Here is an 18,162-nt window from a genome sequence, read left to right on the forward strand (position 1 = left end):
AAGAAGAGGCGTGTGAATGTGACGCGAATCTTCCACCCATCATCACAGAGAGAAGCCCAACCAACCGCCAGATTACAGAAAGCTCTGGACTGCTCATAGCAGGGATTTTCAAAGCTGTCCTGGAGGACCACTAGTACTGCACATTTTGCATGTTTCCCTTTTGTGACACACCTCATTCAGTTACCTTACACACCCAGTTCAAGTCTTGCAGTCTTTACTAATGAGCTGAAAATTTAAACCAGGTGTGTCTAATGAGGGAGACATGCAAATTGTGCAGTACTAGTAGTCCTCCAGGACAGCTTCGAAAACCTCTGGCTCATTGCATTGGACTGACCTATGTTTACTGCGCTCTGAAATCTGTGTTGGTATATGTTTATTGCACTCTGTGTTGGTTACTGGACCGACCTGTTTATTGCAGACTGTGAAATCTGTTGGTTACTTGACTGTTTGCACTATTTAAAATGTGCTGTTTTATTAAAGTTCTTATAACCCTTTAAAGCTTTGTTTCATTTTATAAAATGTTATTTGGTATGTTAATGTGGTCCTGTTTTCAACATTGAAAAGATGGATGAATATGGACCAAAATTAGACGTTGAAGATCGACCTGATTTGAACGTTGAAAAGATGGACGAATATGACGTCTTTTCAATTTTCATTTTCAACCTTCAATGGACCAAAATTAGACGTTGAAGATCGACCTGTTTTCAACGTTGAAAAGTTGGACAAATTTGACGTCTTTTCAATTTTCATTTTCAACCTTCACTGGACCATAATTAGACGTTGAAGATCGACCTGTTTTCAACATTGAAAAGTTGGACAAATTTGACGTCTTTTCAATTTTCATTTTCAACCTTCACTGGACCATAATTAGACGTTGAAGATCGACCTGTTTTCAACATTGAAAAGTTGGACAAATTTGACGTCTTTTCAATTTTCATTTTCAACCTTCAGTGGACCATAATTAGATGTTGAAGATCGACCTGTTTTCAACGTTGAAAAGTTGGACAAATTTGACGTCTTTTCAATTTTCATTTTCAACCTTCAGTGGACCAAAATTATACGTTGAAGGTTTACGTCTACTCAACGTCCAATAGACGACTTTTTGCTAGCTGGGAAGTCCACAGTAACATTTGCACCAAGTTCCAGAGATGGATCCATCAGCTTAGATTTACGCTTTTTATCCTTTGTCATAGTTTATACGTTCTTTCAACAGTTCGAGCACGTAACTCGAATGTGTAGGCCTGACTAACGAACGTCTAAATTAAGGATAGGGCTAAATGACGACAATTAACATCCAAAATGAGAACATGAAAGATAAAAAAAGTATCAAAATAGACCCCTAAATAATCAAAGAGTGATTTCGAGTAGAATTTAGGTAATGTTACAAGAGATGCACTTTAAATTACATGTTTCATAAAAATTGTTCACGGACTGATTCACTCACACTGTCAACTTCACGCCGCCATTTTCTCCCCCCCTTCTTCGGTACTCGTAATTGACTGGGATTCTCTCATTACGCGTAAATCACTGTCCAGGTAAGTTTAAAGTTCACTATTGTTTAAATGTTATAATTGACGCCTTTCTTTTGGCATTAGGCTGACATTGCCATACCCGTACGAAAATTAACCATGTTTTTGTGGTAAAAGTGTAGTAACCACGGTTTGTGTGTATCGATTATTTGCAAAATGGTTTTACTAAACCAAACATGGTTTAACTTTTTTTCAAATCCATGGTTATTTCTTAACTGTAGTAAAACAATGTTTAATTTTCGCAAGGGAAGTCTAACGTTTCGTGTTAGAGAATTAAAGTCCCATTAAGAAGCTAACGTTAACCTAGTTTAAGTTCCCTGCTGAAAAAAACAGCAAGTCCAGCATATGTTGTGTTTTGGTGCTGATTTGCTAGTGAACACCAGCTAAACCAGCATTAGCACCAGCTAAACCAGCATCAAACCAGCATAATTCCCATGCTGGTTTGATGCTGTTTTTTTCAGCAGGGTTATCAACATTAGGGTTACTTAACGTGGTCATTGCTTTATTGTGTGAGCTTAATATAGTCTAAAGTTTTAATATTTGTCTTATAATATTTGTAAGAAAATAGGAATCCCCACTATTGGGGTACACTATTTAAGCCTTATATTAGAGCTAATTTACATTACATAATAAACATTTTCTGTTCTCCCTGCAGATCCTGTCAATCGAATCACCTGTTACAACTTAGATTTAACTTTGCTTATTTTATAAACCCAAAGGCACTTTAAAGAGCCATTGTTTACTACACAAAGCCATAGTTCACTGACAAGCTGGGCCATATCGCATACATATCGCAGGCGATGATTGGTGCGAGGTTGCCCCGGTTGTCAGGTAACTATGGCTTTGTGTAGTAAATGCTGCTCCATCTCAAAGCAGGTGATGTTGGTGTACTACTAATCAAAGAACCGGCTTTACTGAAGAGATGCGCATGACAATCATGTGCGATTTATCGTGCAGCCCTAGTAAGTAGAATTTCTTACATATTCTTGTATATCTCTTTTAATATATTGTTTTTATTTTAGTGGCAATTCTCTTCAGTAAACACATTTTCACTTTAACACATCACAGTCCTAAATTATCTACCACAACAAAATATAAGTGACACTTGGGAATTCTCTGAATGACAATTATCAAATAGACTGCATTCATACTACTATTGCAGATTCTGTAGTTCATCCAAAGCAACCTATTTAATGATTAACGTTTGGCCTTTATTTTGAATAAATTTATACAGTAGATTGTCACTGTCCAATTGCACAATAGTTACCATAGTACCAGCCAAACCTACTAATGTTACAGAAAGTTCTATTATAACCTTATAATGTCATTTATGTTTTTGCTGTTTTCTTTTAATGTATTACTCTTTCCTGTTTTCACATACTTGGTTATACAAAAGCTAAACTCACCATGAAGTAAAAATATCCTGAATGACATTAACCAATATTCCATTCAGTAAATTCACAATGTTGTCATTGCAGCTTGACAAACTCTATGCTACTGGATACAAGCCAGTTCTGCTTCGTGAAAAAGAGACCAAGAAGCAAAATATTAAGTGTGAGAGATTATCGCCTATGCCCAGGACTACCTTCAGAAGATTGGTTCCTTTTATGAATACCTTTGTGTGGGTGAGATGCATGCACTGTATTTTTAAATTCACAGTTCACAGCTTGTGTTGAATAGGCAAAAGATTTGATCAATATAAAAATCTTAAAGGGGACATATCATGAAAATCTGACTTTTTCCATGTATACGTGCTATAATTGGGTCCCCAGTGCTTCTATCAACCTAGAAAATGTAAAAAAAAAAAAAAACGGTAACGGAAACCATTTTCTGCAAGCATGTGGAAAAAATAGGTCATTGGCTCCCCTTATGATGTCAAATGATTCCACTCCTACAAAGTGGCTATTTTAACATGTTATAATACATTATCTATATGCTATTTTAAGCTAAAACTTTACATACATACTGTGGGGACGCCAAGTCTTGTGAAATGTTCCCTTTGAAAAGATAGCTCACTCCATAAAACTGAAATTCAGTCATCAACACCTAAACTCATTGACAGTAAAACGTTGGGAGAGGTTTTTGTTTTTAAATAACCACAAAGTTTGTTAGCACAACACTGGATCTTTTCGAAACATTTGAAGTATTTAAATATTTATCTAACCTTAGACACAGTCAAACAGCACTCCATCAAACCATTCTGTAAGATTTGGCAAACAACAACTTATAAGACAACTGACTCAAACAATTTCTACAGTCCACTGCTTTTACCTGCATAGTATTGTGAGGTTTGAAAGCATTTGCACAAGATTTGGGGATGAAGAATTATGGCGTTTATTTTGATAGCAAACTACTATGATTATGTGATTGATCGATATATCATGAATATTAATTAAGACATGGATAGTTGTGCATGGGGTACTTTTAAGTCCATTTCTATTTATAGCTTGCAGCACACTGGCCTACAATCCACTTGGTAATTTGTGACGTAAGGAATACCGTTTCCAGGTCCACGCCTTCACTGATTTTGAGTGAAATCTAAACAGACATTTACAACATTGTAGTTTATTGATTTCATGCATTTAAGCTAAGCTTTTATAAACTCACACTGTGCACTACCCTTGTAATGACTGAACGATCATCTGGGATGTCCACATAGAGAGAGAGGTTAGAATTGTGATTGTATATCAGTATTTTTGTTGTTTCCTCAGAATCTGATAGAGCTTTTGGACCCGGAAGGGGTGCTGTGTGATGTCAGACAAACAAGCGGATGGGATTTGGTACCCATAGTTAACTTGGTTCAAGCATATACCTGAATACATACTATGTTAACTTTGGAATTATTATGTTTGGAATGGTTTTTTTGTAGAAGCCATATTTTATTTGTTTTCAGCCCACATACAATATAATTTTTAATGTTTAGGCACACTGACTTAAACAATTGTTTGTAGGGACACACATCAATTGAAATTTGTAAAGTCCTTTTGTAGGTCACTCAGTTACTGAATCAAATGAAAATGAATCTCATTATACTCTTGTGTATGAAATGTAGAGCTTACAATGCAGATGGACCATTAGCAGAAATAACACAAAAAAGGAAACCATCAAATGTTGGCTTGAGACATCATACACTTACGCTGCTGCTAACTTGAAAGCATAAAGCATACATTTTTCTTTAAACAAACATCACACTTGGTGTTATTCTTTGAATTGATAATATATAAGCACTCTGTTTTTTCCTGATCAAAAGATATATTGTATTTGTTATGGTCCTATAGAATCAATCAAATATAGATTTGCACATATCTAATACATCCAATTACCTCAGCTCTAATCTAAAGTGCCAATAAATCTGGTTTGGAAAAATTAGACCATATGATTCAAACACTTAAGAGGTACAGCCCAATCTCATGGTTAAAGGGATTCTTTTTTCTAATGAACACAAAGTGTGTTTAACAGAAGAAATACAATTCATACAGGTTTAGAACAACATGAGGATCAAAAATTATAACAGAATTTTAATTTTTTTGGTCAACTATCCCTTTAAAGTCTTATGTTTTAAAACATCCATATGATTTAACCTGCACAGGTTGGACCCAGGATTCCAGTGGCATTATGATCAGCTGGTTACACTGCACCTCACACCCTGTGACCCACTGGAGAATCCAAACAACTGGAAGAGATGACAAACATGGTGGAGCAGGCGACCACTACAGAGGGACAGGTGGAGGCAGCGAACACTATGGAAGGGCAGCTGGAGCAGGCGAACACTACGGAGGGCCAAGGTAATTAAGACAGATTTTAAGAATTGCCATTTATATCTGGGTTTCAAGTATTTAACATATGGGTTACCTTAACGCTACCTGTTGTCCAGTGTTTTCCATAGAGCTTTATTCAGGTTGAGGCTGATATATTTTCAGCATCAACATTGCATTGTGTGCATGTGAAATGGTCACATTGCAGGACGCATGAAATCAAGTTGCGAAAATGAACTCAAACATGTCATGTTATAGGGTTTTCTGACATTAAAATAGGTGTCTTTGTCATGTGTCATCAAGACATCAAAAAACACACAATGTGGATTGTCATTTGTAAGTGCAAAAAAATTTAAGAAAAGTTTAAAGCCTCATACATATTACGTGTGACTTTGTTACTGTGCCGCTCGTCTCTTTCAAATAGGTCGTTAGGGGAGTGTCTAAATCTAGTTGTCATAAACAAATGATTAACGTCCACTCCAGAAACTGACTACAGATGGATGACAGGAACTCAACTGCTTTGCTCTTATTGGTATGCACTTCAGAAAGTAGCTCATCATTTGTATAAAGTTAAACTTTTCTCAACCTTGTCTCAAATTTGACACACCCATTCAGAAGCCAACGGTCATTGTCAGTCGGGTCGCCAGAAGTCACCAAGCTTCCATTGAAATAAATGAAATCGCGTCGCACTCCTACTGCTAGTCTGAATGCAGCTTAACTTTGTGCAAATGATGAGCGATTTTCTGGAGCAACTACCAGTGAGAGCCAAGCAGTGGAGTTCATGTCATCCGTCTCTTATCAGCTACTGGAGTGGACGTTACTCATTTGTTTATGACAACCAGATTTGGAAACACCCCCAAACGACCTCTTCAAGAGACGAGCGACAAAATCGCTTATGTGAATGTACCTTTAGTCTTTTCACTTGTCAGGGCACTGGCAATAAAGTCTATTCCACTGGAGCGGTGTTCTTCGGCCCTGCTCCTGGAGGGCCCCCTTCCGGAAGGTTTTGGATGTCTCCTTGTTTAAAACACCTGAACCAACTCATCAGCCTCCTTCCAGAATGTCTTCCTAACAAGCTGATACGTTAAAACGGGTGTGTTGATTAAGGAGACATCTAAAACATTCTGGAAGGAGGTCCTCCAGGAGCAGGGTTGAAGAACACTGCACTAGAGTAATGCCTTAATAAATTCAACTGCGTTCCACGTTTTAGTTGCTGCTTCCTCAAATCCGTTTCGCTTGTCTAATTTAGAGTCCCTATAAATTAAACTCCATTTTGTTTTTGTTTTTACTACTTTGCATGATGCACTTCCACAACACGCCAAACAAAGCTTTTAGGTTATAAAAGCATTTTTTTAATATTAAAATGCACCAGAATACAAGAAAATGGTATCTACCCCAGTAAATATTTTAGACCCACCCACATTTTTTTGTTTCTGATGCCCATGTTTAGTACCAGACACACATTACAACTAATCATTTTGTCTTTTTTTATTAATGAGTTTTTTCTTAGTGGATATATGACTGGACTGTAATCTTTTATCCTACAGGTGGACCAAAGCTTATGCTTGATAAGAAAAAGCTTAAAAGGAGTAAGTGTATGTAAACATTGATGCTTTTATCAGTGTGTTGACATTGCTATTTTACCCCTGGTTATTTGTTATAGTTTTATTGCTTATTTCTCTAACTACTTACAACAGTCACAAAGGTTAGACAGTCATAAAAGAAATGCATAGTGTAGACCATATGCAGAGTCTAATATAGGATTTAAATACTTCCTTGTGGGTAATAAATAACATTGATATCATAATTGTTATGTAGATACTTTCTGTGTTTAGTCTTTTTGAATTGCAGGCTAAGAAGGAACAGAAAAATCCATGATCAGATGCTGTAAATATCAACAGTGACCCACTGTGTTACTTAAACTTAATGCCTATAGCCAAACATAATCTAAACATCATGCTAAAAATGAAATTCATGTGTTTGCTTTTTTGTTTTGTTGTTTCCTTAATAGGGCAAAGCAGACATTTTGGTGGACTGGGAGCCCTGTCCAGTATGGTATGTAATCTTCTGTTTGCTTGCTTTGTCAATTAATGCATGCATTATTTATTTATTTATTTTTATTTATTTATTCACTTTAACTTTGTTTGTTTTTTTATTTGGCTACACTAATTTTCTTATCTGAACTGTTTCACAAATGACAAAAATAGAAACTTATATTTATAAAAGACATGTTATAATTTGTGCTCCACACTTTCTCTTCTGTTTTAGTGATGAGATTTGGACCCATCCCTGGCAGCCAAAGGATTCTCTCCAAATTAATTAAAATAATTAAATAAAAATTGTGTTACACTAAAATTCCATTTTGGTTTCTGACTATTTATTAAATTTTTCTGTGCTGCATTTGAAGTCGTATTGTGCTTCTGTAGTGGTAAAAGGTGGAAATGTTCAAGAAATTCAAGAAATGTGATGCATGGAGTTTCTTTATTCTTTACGCCATTCCAGCATCTATGGCTATTTTCATGGTGAGAGGGACAATTTGACATTTCCAATTTGCCTAACTAGCATGTTTTTGGCCTTTGGGAGGAAACCGGAGTAAATTCATGCTGACACAGGGAGAACATGTAAACTCCACACAGAAAGGCCACCTCACCTGAGCACTGCATAGTTTAGCTCCAACCCTAATCAAACTTAACCACCTGTGATTGTCTAGTGATCATGAAGACCTTGATAAGCTTGCTCAGGTGTGTTTGATCAGGGTTGGAGCTAAAATCTGCAGTGCTCTGGCCCTCCTGGTTCTTCATCAGTCAACATGTCAAATGTTCTTTAATGTTTTGGGGAATTAATATTAAGTAGTGTTTAGTAAATTTAACCCTGCAGTAAACCCAGCAATATGTAACACTGCTGATGCTTCAACTGCTGGAAGGGATGAGGGATTATTAGTTAACTTGATGGGGCGGTTTCCCGGGCAGGGATTAGACTAGTCCTAGACTAAAACATTTTTAAGAGCTGTCCAAACTGAAAACAACTTGCACTGACATATCTTAAAATACACCAGTGCTCTTTGTTTTGCTCCAAAATGCACACAGGTAATGTTTTTAGTTAGGTATGTTTGTTCAAACTAGTTATATTTCCTAATTAAACTAAGGCCTAGTCCTGGATTAAGATAATCTCGGTCCGGGAAACCACCCCAATGTCTGTTTTTGCCAGTGTTTAACTATTTGATATGTGTGAAGGATTTTGAGCAATGAAAAAAACTTTTGTATGTATCATGCATTAAAATATATGACCTTTGATGCTTTTTGATGATTTAAATAAAATCTCCATACAATCTGAGCATGTCTGTGTTTTACTCTCGACTAATACTCTTTTCTTTTAACATTACTGGTAATTAACATAGCGCCATCTAGTGGTTGTAAATGAATAACACAATAGGTCTAAATATATTAATACAAAATAGCATCTATACATACTGTAAAATACATTTTAAAAAGTAGTAATAAGCATAAAGACATATTAAAGAGATTTTATGATATTCATATATATATCTACAATAAAAAGTCCAAACGTTGTAAATAGTTTTAATTAAACAACACAAGGGATATAAATATATATATATATATTTATAAAACTCATCACAGTTGAACCGTAAACAGAACAAAGTCATTAAACTCCATGACAACCATACTGTAGAACTTATCGTTGTCATAGAGACATTATGACATCACAATCGGTGCCTATAAAACGCTCAGCCAGATGAAACCGGTATCATTTGACTGATCTGAACGCTTGCCTTTGGTTGACTCCGAACGCTACTGTACAGATTATCAAGTGAATTTGCAGACTTTCCAAAAGTTCGCAACTTTAAACTGCTTGACGCACTGTGTACGGACAGACAGTTTACTTAGATTTCAACCGTCTGTGAACCGAGTCTAAGCACAGTAAAGTCTGCAGTTATCTTTTCACATCATGTTTCGTCCTGTAACACCATTGTCCGACAAGGACATGGAAGGAGCAGATGTTGAAAATATGGATCTGCCGAATGCTGTGCCGAACTTTGACTATGTCCCTGATTTCGGACTTTCGTCACAAGTCGGGCGCGCTGCCGGTTCTTTAAATCCATTTGAAGGAGGAGAGGAGGAGGAGGAGGAGATGATGGATGTTTATCCAACACATGAGGCGAAACGCCAAAAAGGTAAGATGCGAGTTAAAGCAAAAAGTCTGACTTTCATGCTGATAAGTTTACATAAAGTTATTGTGTTGTTAATGTACGCGTACATTTAGACACACCAGGTGGTGCTCGTGTACTTGATATTTTACCCGCCGTTTTTCTTGACCGGCAGAATACGCAAACAAATTTTGATTCCATTAATTTAACAAAAAGCGACCAGAATTAATAATCCTCACAATTTAAGATAAGAATTACGCCGTATGAGGTCTTGTTTTTTATTATCCTTCACGAAAATTAACTGGTTTTTATGAGGTAAAAGTGTAGTAACCATGTTTATTGGTGTATTGAGTACTATTAGCAAAACCATGGTTATTTTGTGGTAACAATGGTTTTAATAAAGTACCGTTAACCATGTTTTGTTGGATGTATGTTTCACTTTCATAATGGATGTATAACATAATAAATAGGTAGCAGTGCATACTGTTGTTATCCAGACTGTTTTGTTCATTTACTGAAGCCAATGTTGTGTACTATTTTTATTTTTGCTTGCTTGTTTTCTCATGATCACAACTTAATTTCTCGTTATCTCAAGTTAACAAAAGTTGTATTTTTTGTGATGTGATGAAAGCTCTTGGGTTCTTAATATGTATGTACATGAACGGGTTGTATTGTTTGAAGACAGCAGAGGTATATTTTGGTAAATTAGGGGATGAACAAATTAGGTTTTACTTAGATCAGGGATTCGTTTAAGATGAAATCGATCCGTCAGTATGTAGTTGACAAATTGATAGTGGTGAATTTAGGGACCGTCTCTAAAGTTACTCCTTAATATACACGTTTCTACTTTATACAGCATTTAAATGGAATAACTTTTAGTCAACAAACAGTCACAAACCCAACTGTTTTCATATGGTTGTCGGCTATTATGTACACTTTTACTTATATAGTTATTAATATAATTGTTAATTACTATTAAAGATAGAATCGTACATTATTACTTTGAAGATGGTCCCTAAATTCACACACATTATGGGGTGGTTTCCCGGGAAGAGATATCTTAAACCAGGACTAGGCCTTAATTTATTTAGGAAATATAACTAGTTTTAACAAACATGCCTTACTAAAAACATTACTTGTGTGCATTTTGAGGCAAAACAAAGGGCCCTGATGTATTTTAAGATATGTCAGTGCAAGTTCCTTTCAGTTTGGACAGCTCTTATTTATATATCTTATACGTTTTTATGTAATTATTAGCTACACGTATGCATCAGCAGTTCACTTTAAAATACACTAAATATTATGGACAGGAAATTACATTATGACATTTGGATTGTCAGGATAACAACTTTTTGTTATCTCGAGATCCCCAGAAAATAAAGTCATGATCACGAGAAAAGCAAAAAAAATATTAATGCACGTTCTCTCTTGCTTCAATACAATTTAGGCAATAAGAAAAATTATAATTTCAAATGAAGGCATTACTTTATTGAATTATTTTATACAGTTGAATAAATACTAGATTAAAAGAAGTGACACGTTTTAGACACATATTGATCACTTCAGTTAAAGCATTCATTTCATAACATTATTTATTGAATTGCAGTGTTGGGATGGAGATGTGATGATGGTGGAATGGATTTTGTCCTACCAAGTGCGGTCCCTGACATTGTCCCGAACAACGGACATTTGTTAGACAGACGCGCCGGGAGTTCACATCCACGAGGAGGAGTAAAGGAGTTTACTCCTGCATTTGAGGAGGCGAACAGCCCCACAGGTCAGATGGAAATTTTGTGTTCCTGACAATCTTTAAAACTGTACCATGTTTGTTCCTCAATAGTTTTGTTGGCCCTTGCAGATACTGATATCTTACTACATTAATGTCAGTAAAATAAAGCATCTTACAATAAGATATTAAGTTTAGACCATTTTTCTAGTGTGTTTTAAACTCTTATTTTAACAGCATTATTAATGCAATAATCATTGCTGTATTTTTAGGAATTTGTTATAAAGAATTAGATACTCAATTACATATACATATTTAATCAAATAGTATCTGGGTGGACAGTTTGTTAAATGTGTTTATTAAGTATTATTACTGAGCACGGTTCTTTGTCATTCTCTTTTGTCATAATGAATTTTCTAATAGTTTATCATTTGTTTTTGTTTTTCTTTTTTGGTGTAGAAAAATGCGAGAATAAAGTCTTGAAATCATTAAAGAAGGGATGGAATAAAGTAAAGCAGCCATTCCTTCATAATGATAAAGTGGAAACACTGATTCCTTCAGAGGTTTGTTACATCATTACATTTAATACAACTATCTGTCCATTTATAGACATGTTTCCATCCAGGTTTTGTTATCGACCAAGTGAATATACGTATTAAAGGTTTTCTATTTAAATGGTGCTAAAATGGTGTCCGTTGTGATATCACGAATGATGAAAGCGACATTACTTTTGGTGTATCACAAAAAATCTGATCTTGAGCAAATTATCTACCTAATTTCTCTAATGCTTTTACAATAAAAGCTTAGCCAGGTCCAGTCTCATGTTTGTGGTCTCGTTAATTTAAAATAAATGTGCTTTCACCAAAATGACCCGATTATGAGGACAAAAAATGTAATATTTAGGAGAATAAACATGAATAATTTTATGGATAAGTGATTGACATTTCAGCACTTCATGAAGTAAGTTCAGTGCAGCTCTGTGTATATGGAGGATCGACTCTGCAAATCAAAACAGAAAGTCTCAGGCTGCAATAAGAGCGCCTATTGTTTGCTGTTATGCCCTTCAGAGGTTGTGCGTGATGAAGATCTATCATGTGACATCACATTTATTTGCGTTAAAGCTATTTTTTTATATATATATTTTTTTTGAGGTATTGACATTGCGTTTATGCGCTAAAGCATTTTTTTGCTAAAAAGCCTTGGATGGAAACATGGCTTCTAAACATGTCTGGAAACATTTATCTGTCTGTCCGTCTGTCTGACCCACCTCTGGTCTTCTCCACAGCTTAATGCACATTCAGCTAATCCTAATGTAAAGGATGGTGCTGGTCTGGCGAGCTCTGAATTAAACAATAAGATCAAACCGGAAAAACAACGAATGGCATTCTTTGACTGTCTCCGGAGGGGCAAGGTGGAGTCAGTGCCGACTCCCCTGCTTAAAGCGGATCCAGCTATTCCTGATGTTAGGGAAGTTGTTGATCCTGCATCACAGTCAAAGACCTACGTTGGTCCGAAGAAACAGAAACAAAAGGCTTCAAAGAGCCGCAAATCTAACCTCCAGGGAGAAAAAGTGACTGTTGTGCCAACTCAACAGCCCAAGGCTATTTCAGATATTCCTGTTGGCATGGATGTTCCTGCTCTGGCCGGCCCCCAATCAAAACCAAAGATTCGTCCGGATAAACGCATGACATTGACGCAACGCTTCTTTGGATGCTTCCGGAGGGGCAAAGTGGAGTCGATGCCGACTTCACAGATTGAGGCCGATCCAGCTATCCCTGATGCCAGGGAAGTTGTTGATCTGGCAGATTCTCAATCGAAGAGTGTTGGCTTAAAGAAACAAAAACAAAAGGCTTCAAAGAGCCGCTCATTTCACAACCCTTGGAGTAAAAAAGGGAAGAGTAAAGTGAAAAAAGATGCCGATCCAGCTATTCCTGATGCCATGGATGGTGCGGATCTGGCCAGTTTTGGTGGCATCGCTGCAGCCAATGCCGGGCTACAGACGTTAGGTGCCATTCCAGAGAATATTGGGTTAAAAGGTGGTGGAAATCCTGACCCAAATAAAGCAAAAAATCCTGGGTCAAAAGATGTTGGAAGTCCTGAGGCAAAAGGTTGTAAAAATCCCAGGCCAAAAGCTCTTAAAGCTCTAGAAAATCCCAGACATCCCTTGCCAGAAGATTTTGAGGATCCTATCCCAGCGAGATTTAAAACTCGCAGACGAAAATTTGTTGGAAAACCCGCAATAGGTTGGATTCGTAACCCAACTAAATTTAAAATTACCCCACCAAAAGCCCTTGAAAATCCCAGAGATCCCTCGCCAGAAGATGATAAAGTTGTCAGGCCAAAAGTTATAGATGTTGTTCAAGAAGCTTTTGAACCGCCAAGCGAGAAGAAACGAGCTAAACGCTCTTTGCTTAGAGGTGAGTGTACTGACTTCATTACTCCTACTTTGCATCAATAAGTGAAATGGTTTCTTCATCATATTCTTCTGTACCTGGAAATGTATGCTGTACCTTTCATCTGTGAGTATATGAGTGTTAACATGTACTGTCACCTCATCATTTTTCTGTGTGTTTTTCAGAGCCTTTTGATTCTGAATATCAACTCTTGTATCAAGTGCTTGGGGAAGGTTGCGATGGCAGAGTGTACAAAGGGATCCGTATATCGGATGACACTCCGGTAATGCACTCGTATTTATATCAAACACAATGTTTGCTGAAATTTGTATGTTCACTTGATCTAAACCATGTTTTAAAGTTTGTAGATTCTCAAACCTTAAAGTTATGTGTGCAGTGTCAGGTGAGCCGCTTCAGTCAGCTCAAGAGAAATTAACTTTTGTGCTTTTTCTCTTTACAGGTTGCCATCAAGCAAATACCCAAACAAAAGAATGAAAGCACTCTTCAGATTGTAAGTTGTCATAAAATTTGATGAAGTGAAATAACAGAAAATAGACAGTATAGCGATTACGCACCAATACAAGATATTTGTTTTATCTAATTGTAATTTGTTGACCATTTTTTTCTCCAGCCTGGATACCCCAAACCACTTATTACAGAAGTGGCGCTGCTGCTTAAGTTAGGAGAAGCGCCCTCATGCCCCAATGTCATACAGATGTATGACTGGTACGAGACTAAACACTTTTACACGCTCATGTTGGAGTACCCACTGCACAGCGAGTCCTTGAGGGATTTTGTTACAAGTCATAGAGGACTAAGTGAAAATACAGCAAGACATCTCATGCGTCAGGCGGTACTGGCAGTGCAACACTGTCTGGATAATGGAGTTTTCCACACCAACATCCATCCCGGAAACTTCTTGGTGCAGCAATCAACAATGACCCTGAAGTTAATTGACTTTGGGGATGGACATTATCTGACGCATGATGATGTCTGTGATTCCGATGACTTTACGGGTGAGCTGCATTTTTTAATAAAGCGTATAAACCTGTTGTTTCTTTTACAAAATGACTCAACATGATGCTTTGTGTACAGGAGCTCTAGGTTGCACCCCGCCTGAGATCTACAAGAAATTCCGCGCTGTGCCAGCAAACGTCTGGGCCTTAGGTTCTGTGCTGTACTTCATGGTGCTTGGAGATTACCCCTCTGATTTAAAGAACTTTCAGTCCGGAAATCTGCAGACAATTGAGAAGGATTTATCAAAGGGTGAGTGAAAATGACTGATCAACATGCACACACAAAGTCTCTGATCAAATCCACAATAAATATTATCAGATGATACGGTCTGTCTGGCAAGATGTTAGATTTTATTGTGTTTAGCTAAACAGTCATTTAGTGGCTCGCCGATGTATTACATCACTGTGCCATCATCTTAACCTGAGGTACTGTCTGTCTGTGACCAGGGTAGGGCTGGGTATCGTTCAAAATCTTTCGATCCGGTGCCAATTTCAATACCTCAGTTTCGATACCGGTTCCTAACGATACTTTTTCCCGATACCATATGTTTTAAAATCCATTTAAACATTAACAAAAATACATTAAACACAAAACTTTTATTTTTCACCTTAATCAAAACAAATTCTGGTAACATTTCTCACTCAGGGTAACATTATTAATACAACTGGTTGTGCTTTTGGATAGGGGTGCGCCAGCAGACACACTTATCTGTTTTTGTTTTATGAAAATAAGGAAACAAAAATAAAGAAATTAAGAATATAACTAACACTGCTTTATTTTATGAAATGTAAAATGGTCTTTAGCTTGGACTAGCGGAATTGAAATAAGTGAGTTCATTATGCTGCAACTTTGACAAAAAGTTAAAATATTTAAATGGGTGACTGAGTTTCACTGGGAAGATTTGTATGCATGTTTGTTTGTTTTTGTAAACAAAGAACTGTAATACTCAACTTTATAATTATCAAAATATTAAATAGCCTACATTTGGGATTTTTAAAATGAGTAGCAAATGCGTTAAATTGAATTTTAGTTTGTTTAAAATAATAAGCCAGGCTTGTAAGCAGTGTTGGGCTGCTTAACTTTAAACCATAGACTGTAAAAAATAGGTTTAAACGCATCGTCCATTTTGGGAGACGAGGGCATGAAGTCTTGCGATGCTGCGGAACCAGGCACGAGTAACAAGCATTGAGAGACACAGGCTGCGCGCGTGCTTTAAATTGAAACCCCTCGTCACTTTAGGAGAAGCGCCGTTTTGGTTGACTTTCACGGAGACAGCACGGTAATACTTGCGCTCACTCAATTGGTTACACTGTCACAAAACCTTTTTGTACATTTCTCATATTGTATCCTTTTTACACGTGTGTTGGGTGACTGTGAGTATCTTCCGAAATCTTCCCCGTCACGTGGTGGTGGACAGCCAATCGCCGGCGCTTTAGGTCCTTACATGCAAGTACAGGCTCACACAGACACAGCCGCTTGGCTTTCGGAACCGAAATTTGGCACCGAAATCATTTTTCGATACTCAAAGTATCAAAGTTTTTCGTTTGATACCATAAAAGTATCGACGTTTGATACCCAGCCCTAGACCAGGGTCCCTTTAGATGATAGACAGACAGACAGACTTTTTTGCAGTATTATTAAATGACAACAAAAGCGTCTCTTTATGCCATGATCATTATTGTCATTTGTGTGTCATGATGACTAACCAGCTCTCTCATAAATCTTGTACAGAAATCTGTGATCTGTTAAGATGGTGCCTGGCCAAGAATCGAAGTGATCGTCCGACGCTCAAGCAGATCTTAGATCATGACTGGTTTAAAACTGAGTCTGACGAAGAAGAGCTACTCGTATACAAAATGAGGTAACAGACCTTTTCAAGAAGGAAACTGCATTTTGCAGATTACATGCTTTTTATTTTGCGTAGTTAGTTGTGTAGAAAGATTGTTTTAAATGTACATTTTCATCACTACAGCGCACTATCCACACAAAAATGAAAAGGATGAAGCTGAATGACTGAAGGAGAGGGAAATGATTGGAGATGCTGTTTTCATCATCCTGAGACGTATGGAGTTTGAAGGAGGTATGAATGAATGCTTTTTTAACTATAATCGCATAATCTCGTGCATAATCAAAGTTTACTGTTAAGGGAGTGTCTTGCGTGTATTTTGTGAACGTGAGCGTCTCTAAATGGTTTTGACGTGTGTGCAGCAGGCACTTATTTTGACAAAACACGTGATGCACATGGATCAAATGACGCAACAAACAAATATTTAAAAAACGCAAGCAACACACATGACACTCCGAACACTTATTTTTAATTAGCATCCCTCGGATGAGCAGTCACGAGCCGCCACTGATATTGTGGCTTTAAGGTTCTAGATATACTATAAATATGATGACTAAAAATTAAATGTTGACATTTCCTTTCTTTCTCATCTTCAGGTTGTATTTCAGACTTCATGAACACAGACCGCTGGCTGAACGTCTGATGCAGATCCTGTCTCATCCTTGAACACATTTAAAAAAAAATTTTAATTCTTAATGTTTTTATATTTTAAAGTTGTAAAATAAAGTATCTAATATATAGTAAGTTCTCTATAGAATCAGCGATGTCTGGCTCTCTCTCTAGGGTTTTTTTTCTCCTAGGAGTTTAGGGAGTCAGGTTTATTAATGTAAAGCTGCTTTGAATGTGAAAAGTGCTACAGTTTATAAATAAAATTGAATTGATATGGAAGACCTTTTTTATGTTTCATGTTTTAATCTGCTTTTTTATTTGATCAAACTGATTAACTTGGGTTACTTATGTACATGTTTTTCATATGCAATATCAAACCCTTGACCTTGGTATAAAATACTGCGAGTTAACGTAGTAAATTCAATCAGACACAATGTTAAACCTGATGCTGTTTGACTTGAAGCAGTGCATTCCGGTTAGTATTTTTGTCCGACTTCAGCTGGCACTGCAGGCACGTGACTGTGTCATATGGTTTCTAAGTACCGCGAGAGCATTTCGAGAGTAGCCGGCTAGCTCAGCCGGTGCAGCTTCTCCAGAGCGGCTGCCCGGAGTTGTGATGACGTAACAGCTTTACGTGATTGATCAAATTCAGCATCTAATTCACTTCATTTGCGATTAAAAACAAGGAAACACGGCGCACACGTCACTACGGCAAGCAGCAGGTGTCCGGCTTGACGGCTCCGTCTTCAGTTCCTCCCTCGACTGCAAGTGGCAAACCTCGCCGATCGGTCTGCGCAGCGCCGGATGAACTCGAACACACCTATATAGTAGGTGAACAGCACTACTTCTCGTACTCTTTGCGTACTGTATGTCAGGAATTTGAAACGAAGAAGAACCCAAATGCGGACGTGATGAAACACAGGACTTTATTAAAACAAACAGGGTAAAAAAAGGAAAACAAAAACCCACGAGGGGGCAAACAGAACAGGGCAAACACAAATCAAACAAAATTACACTGAACACTATTACTTAAACAAAACACGAACTGGAACATAAGATAAATATACTGCAAGACTTACTGTAGACACTTATTACCAACAACATGACACAGACGAACCCGCA

At 37.1% G+C, this 18,162-nt stretch overlaps 1 protein-coding gene and 2 long non-coding RNA genes across 4 annotated transcripts; all 3 read left to right on the forward strand.

Annotated features, from left to right (window-relative positions):
- The first annotated feature begins 1,477 nt into the window (after positions 1-1,477).
- Positions 1,478-5,310, forward strand: LOC141368758 (uncharacterized). Of its 2 annotated transcripts, XR_012372002.1 has the most exons (4): positions 1,478-1,535; positions 2,185-2,491; positions 3,008-4,196; positions 5,119-5,310. It is a non-coding gene; the product is annotated as an uncharacterized lncRNA (long non-coding RNA). The 2 variants fall into 2 exon arrangements; XR_012372001.1 differs by lacking the exon at positions 1,478-1,535 and having other exon boundaries at positions 1,955-2,491.
- A 1,572-nt stretch (positions 5,311-6,882) lies between these two features.
- On the forward strand, positions 6,883-7,639 carry LOC141368853 (uncharacterized). The gene is made up of 2 exons (XR_012372279.1): positions 6,883-7,339; positions 7,553-7,639. It is a non-coding gene; the product is annotated as an uncharacterized lncRNA (long non-coding RNA).
- Positions 7,640-12,159: 4,520 nt separating this feature from the next.
- LOC141368840 (uncharacterized) lies at positions 12,160-17,957 on the forward strand. The gene is made up of 8 exons (XM_073873630.1): positions 12,160-13,592; positions 13,754-13,971; positions 14,029-14,079; positions 14,200-14,584; positions 14,664-14,834; positions 16,317-16,446; positions 16,558-16,665; positions 17,028-17,957. The coding sequence occupies exons 1-7, from the start codon at positions 12,554-12,556 to the stop codon at positions 16,577-16,579; spliced, it is 2,016 nt and encodes a 671-aa protein (XP_073729731.1). The 5' UTR covers positions 12,160-12,553; the 3' UTR covers positions 16,580-16,665; positions 17,028-17,957.
- The last annotated feature ends 205 nt before the right edge of the window (positions 17,958-18,162 follow it).

Source organism: Misgurnus anguillicaudatus, chromosome 11 (genome assembly GCF_027580225.2).
Source record: "Misgurnus anguillicaudatus chromosome 11, ASM2758022v2, whole genome shotgun sequence".
NCBI classification, from domain to species: domain Eukaryota; kingdom Metazoa; phylum Chordata; class Actinopteri; order Cypriniformes; family Cobitidae; genus Misgurnus; species Misgurnus anguillicaudatus.

Excerpts from the sequence above, each read along its gene's own strand:
- LOC141368840 (XM_073873630.1), top strand. The coding sequence starts at position 12,554 with ATGGCATTCTTTGACTGTCTCCGGAGGGGCAAGGTGGAGTCAGTGCCG. Across the intron at positions 14,080-14,199 it reads ATGAAAGCACTCTTCAGATT|CCTGGATACCCCAAACCACT; the intron begins GTAAGTTGTCAT and ends TTTTTTCTCCAG. Across the intron at positions 16,447-16,557 it reads CTACTCGTATACAAAATGAG|CGCACTATCCACACAAAAAT; the intron begins GTAACAGACCTT and ends TCATCACTACAG.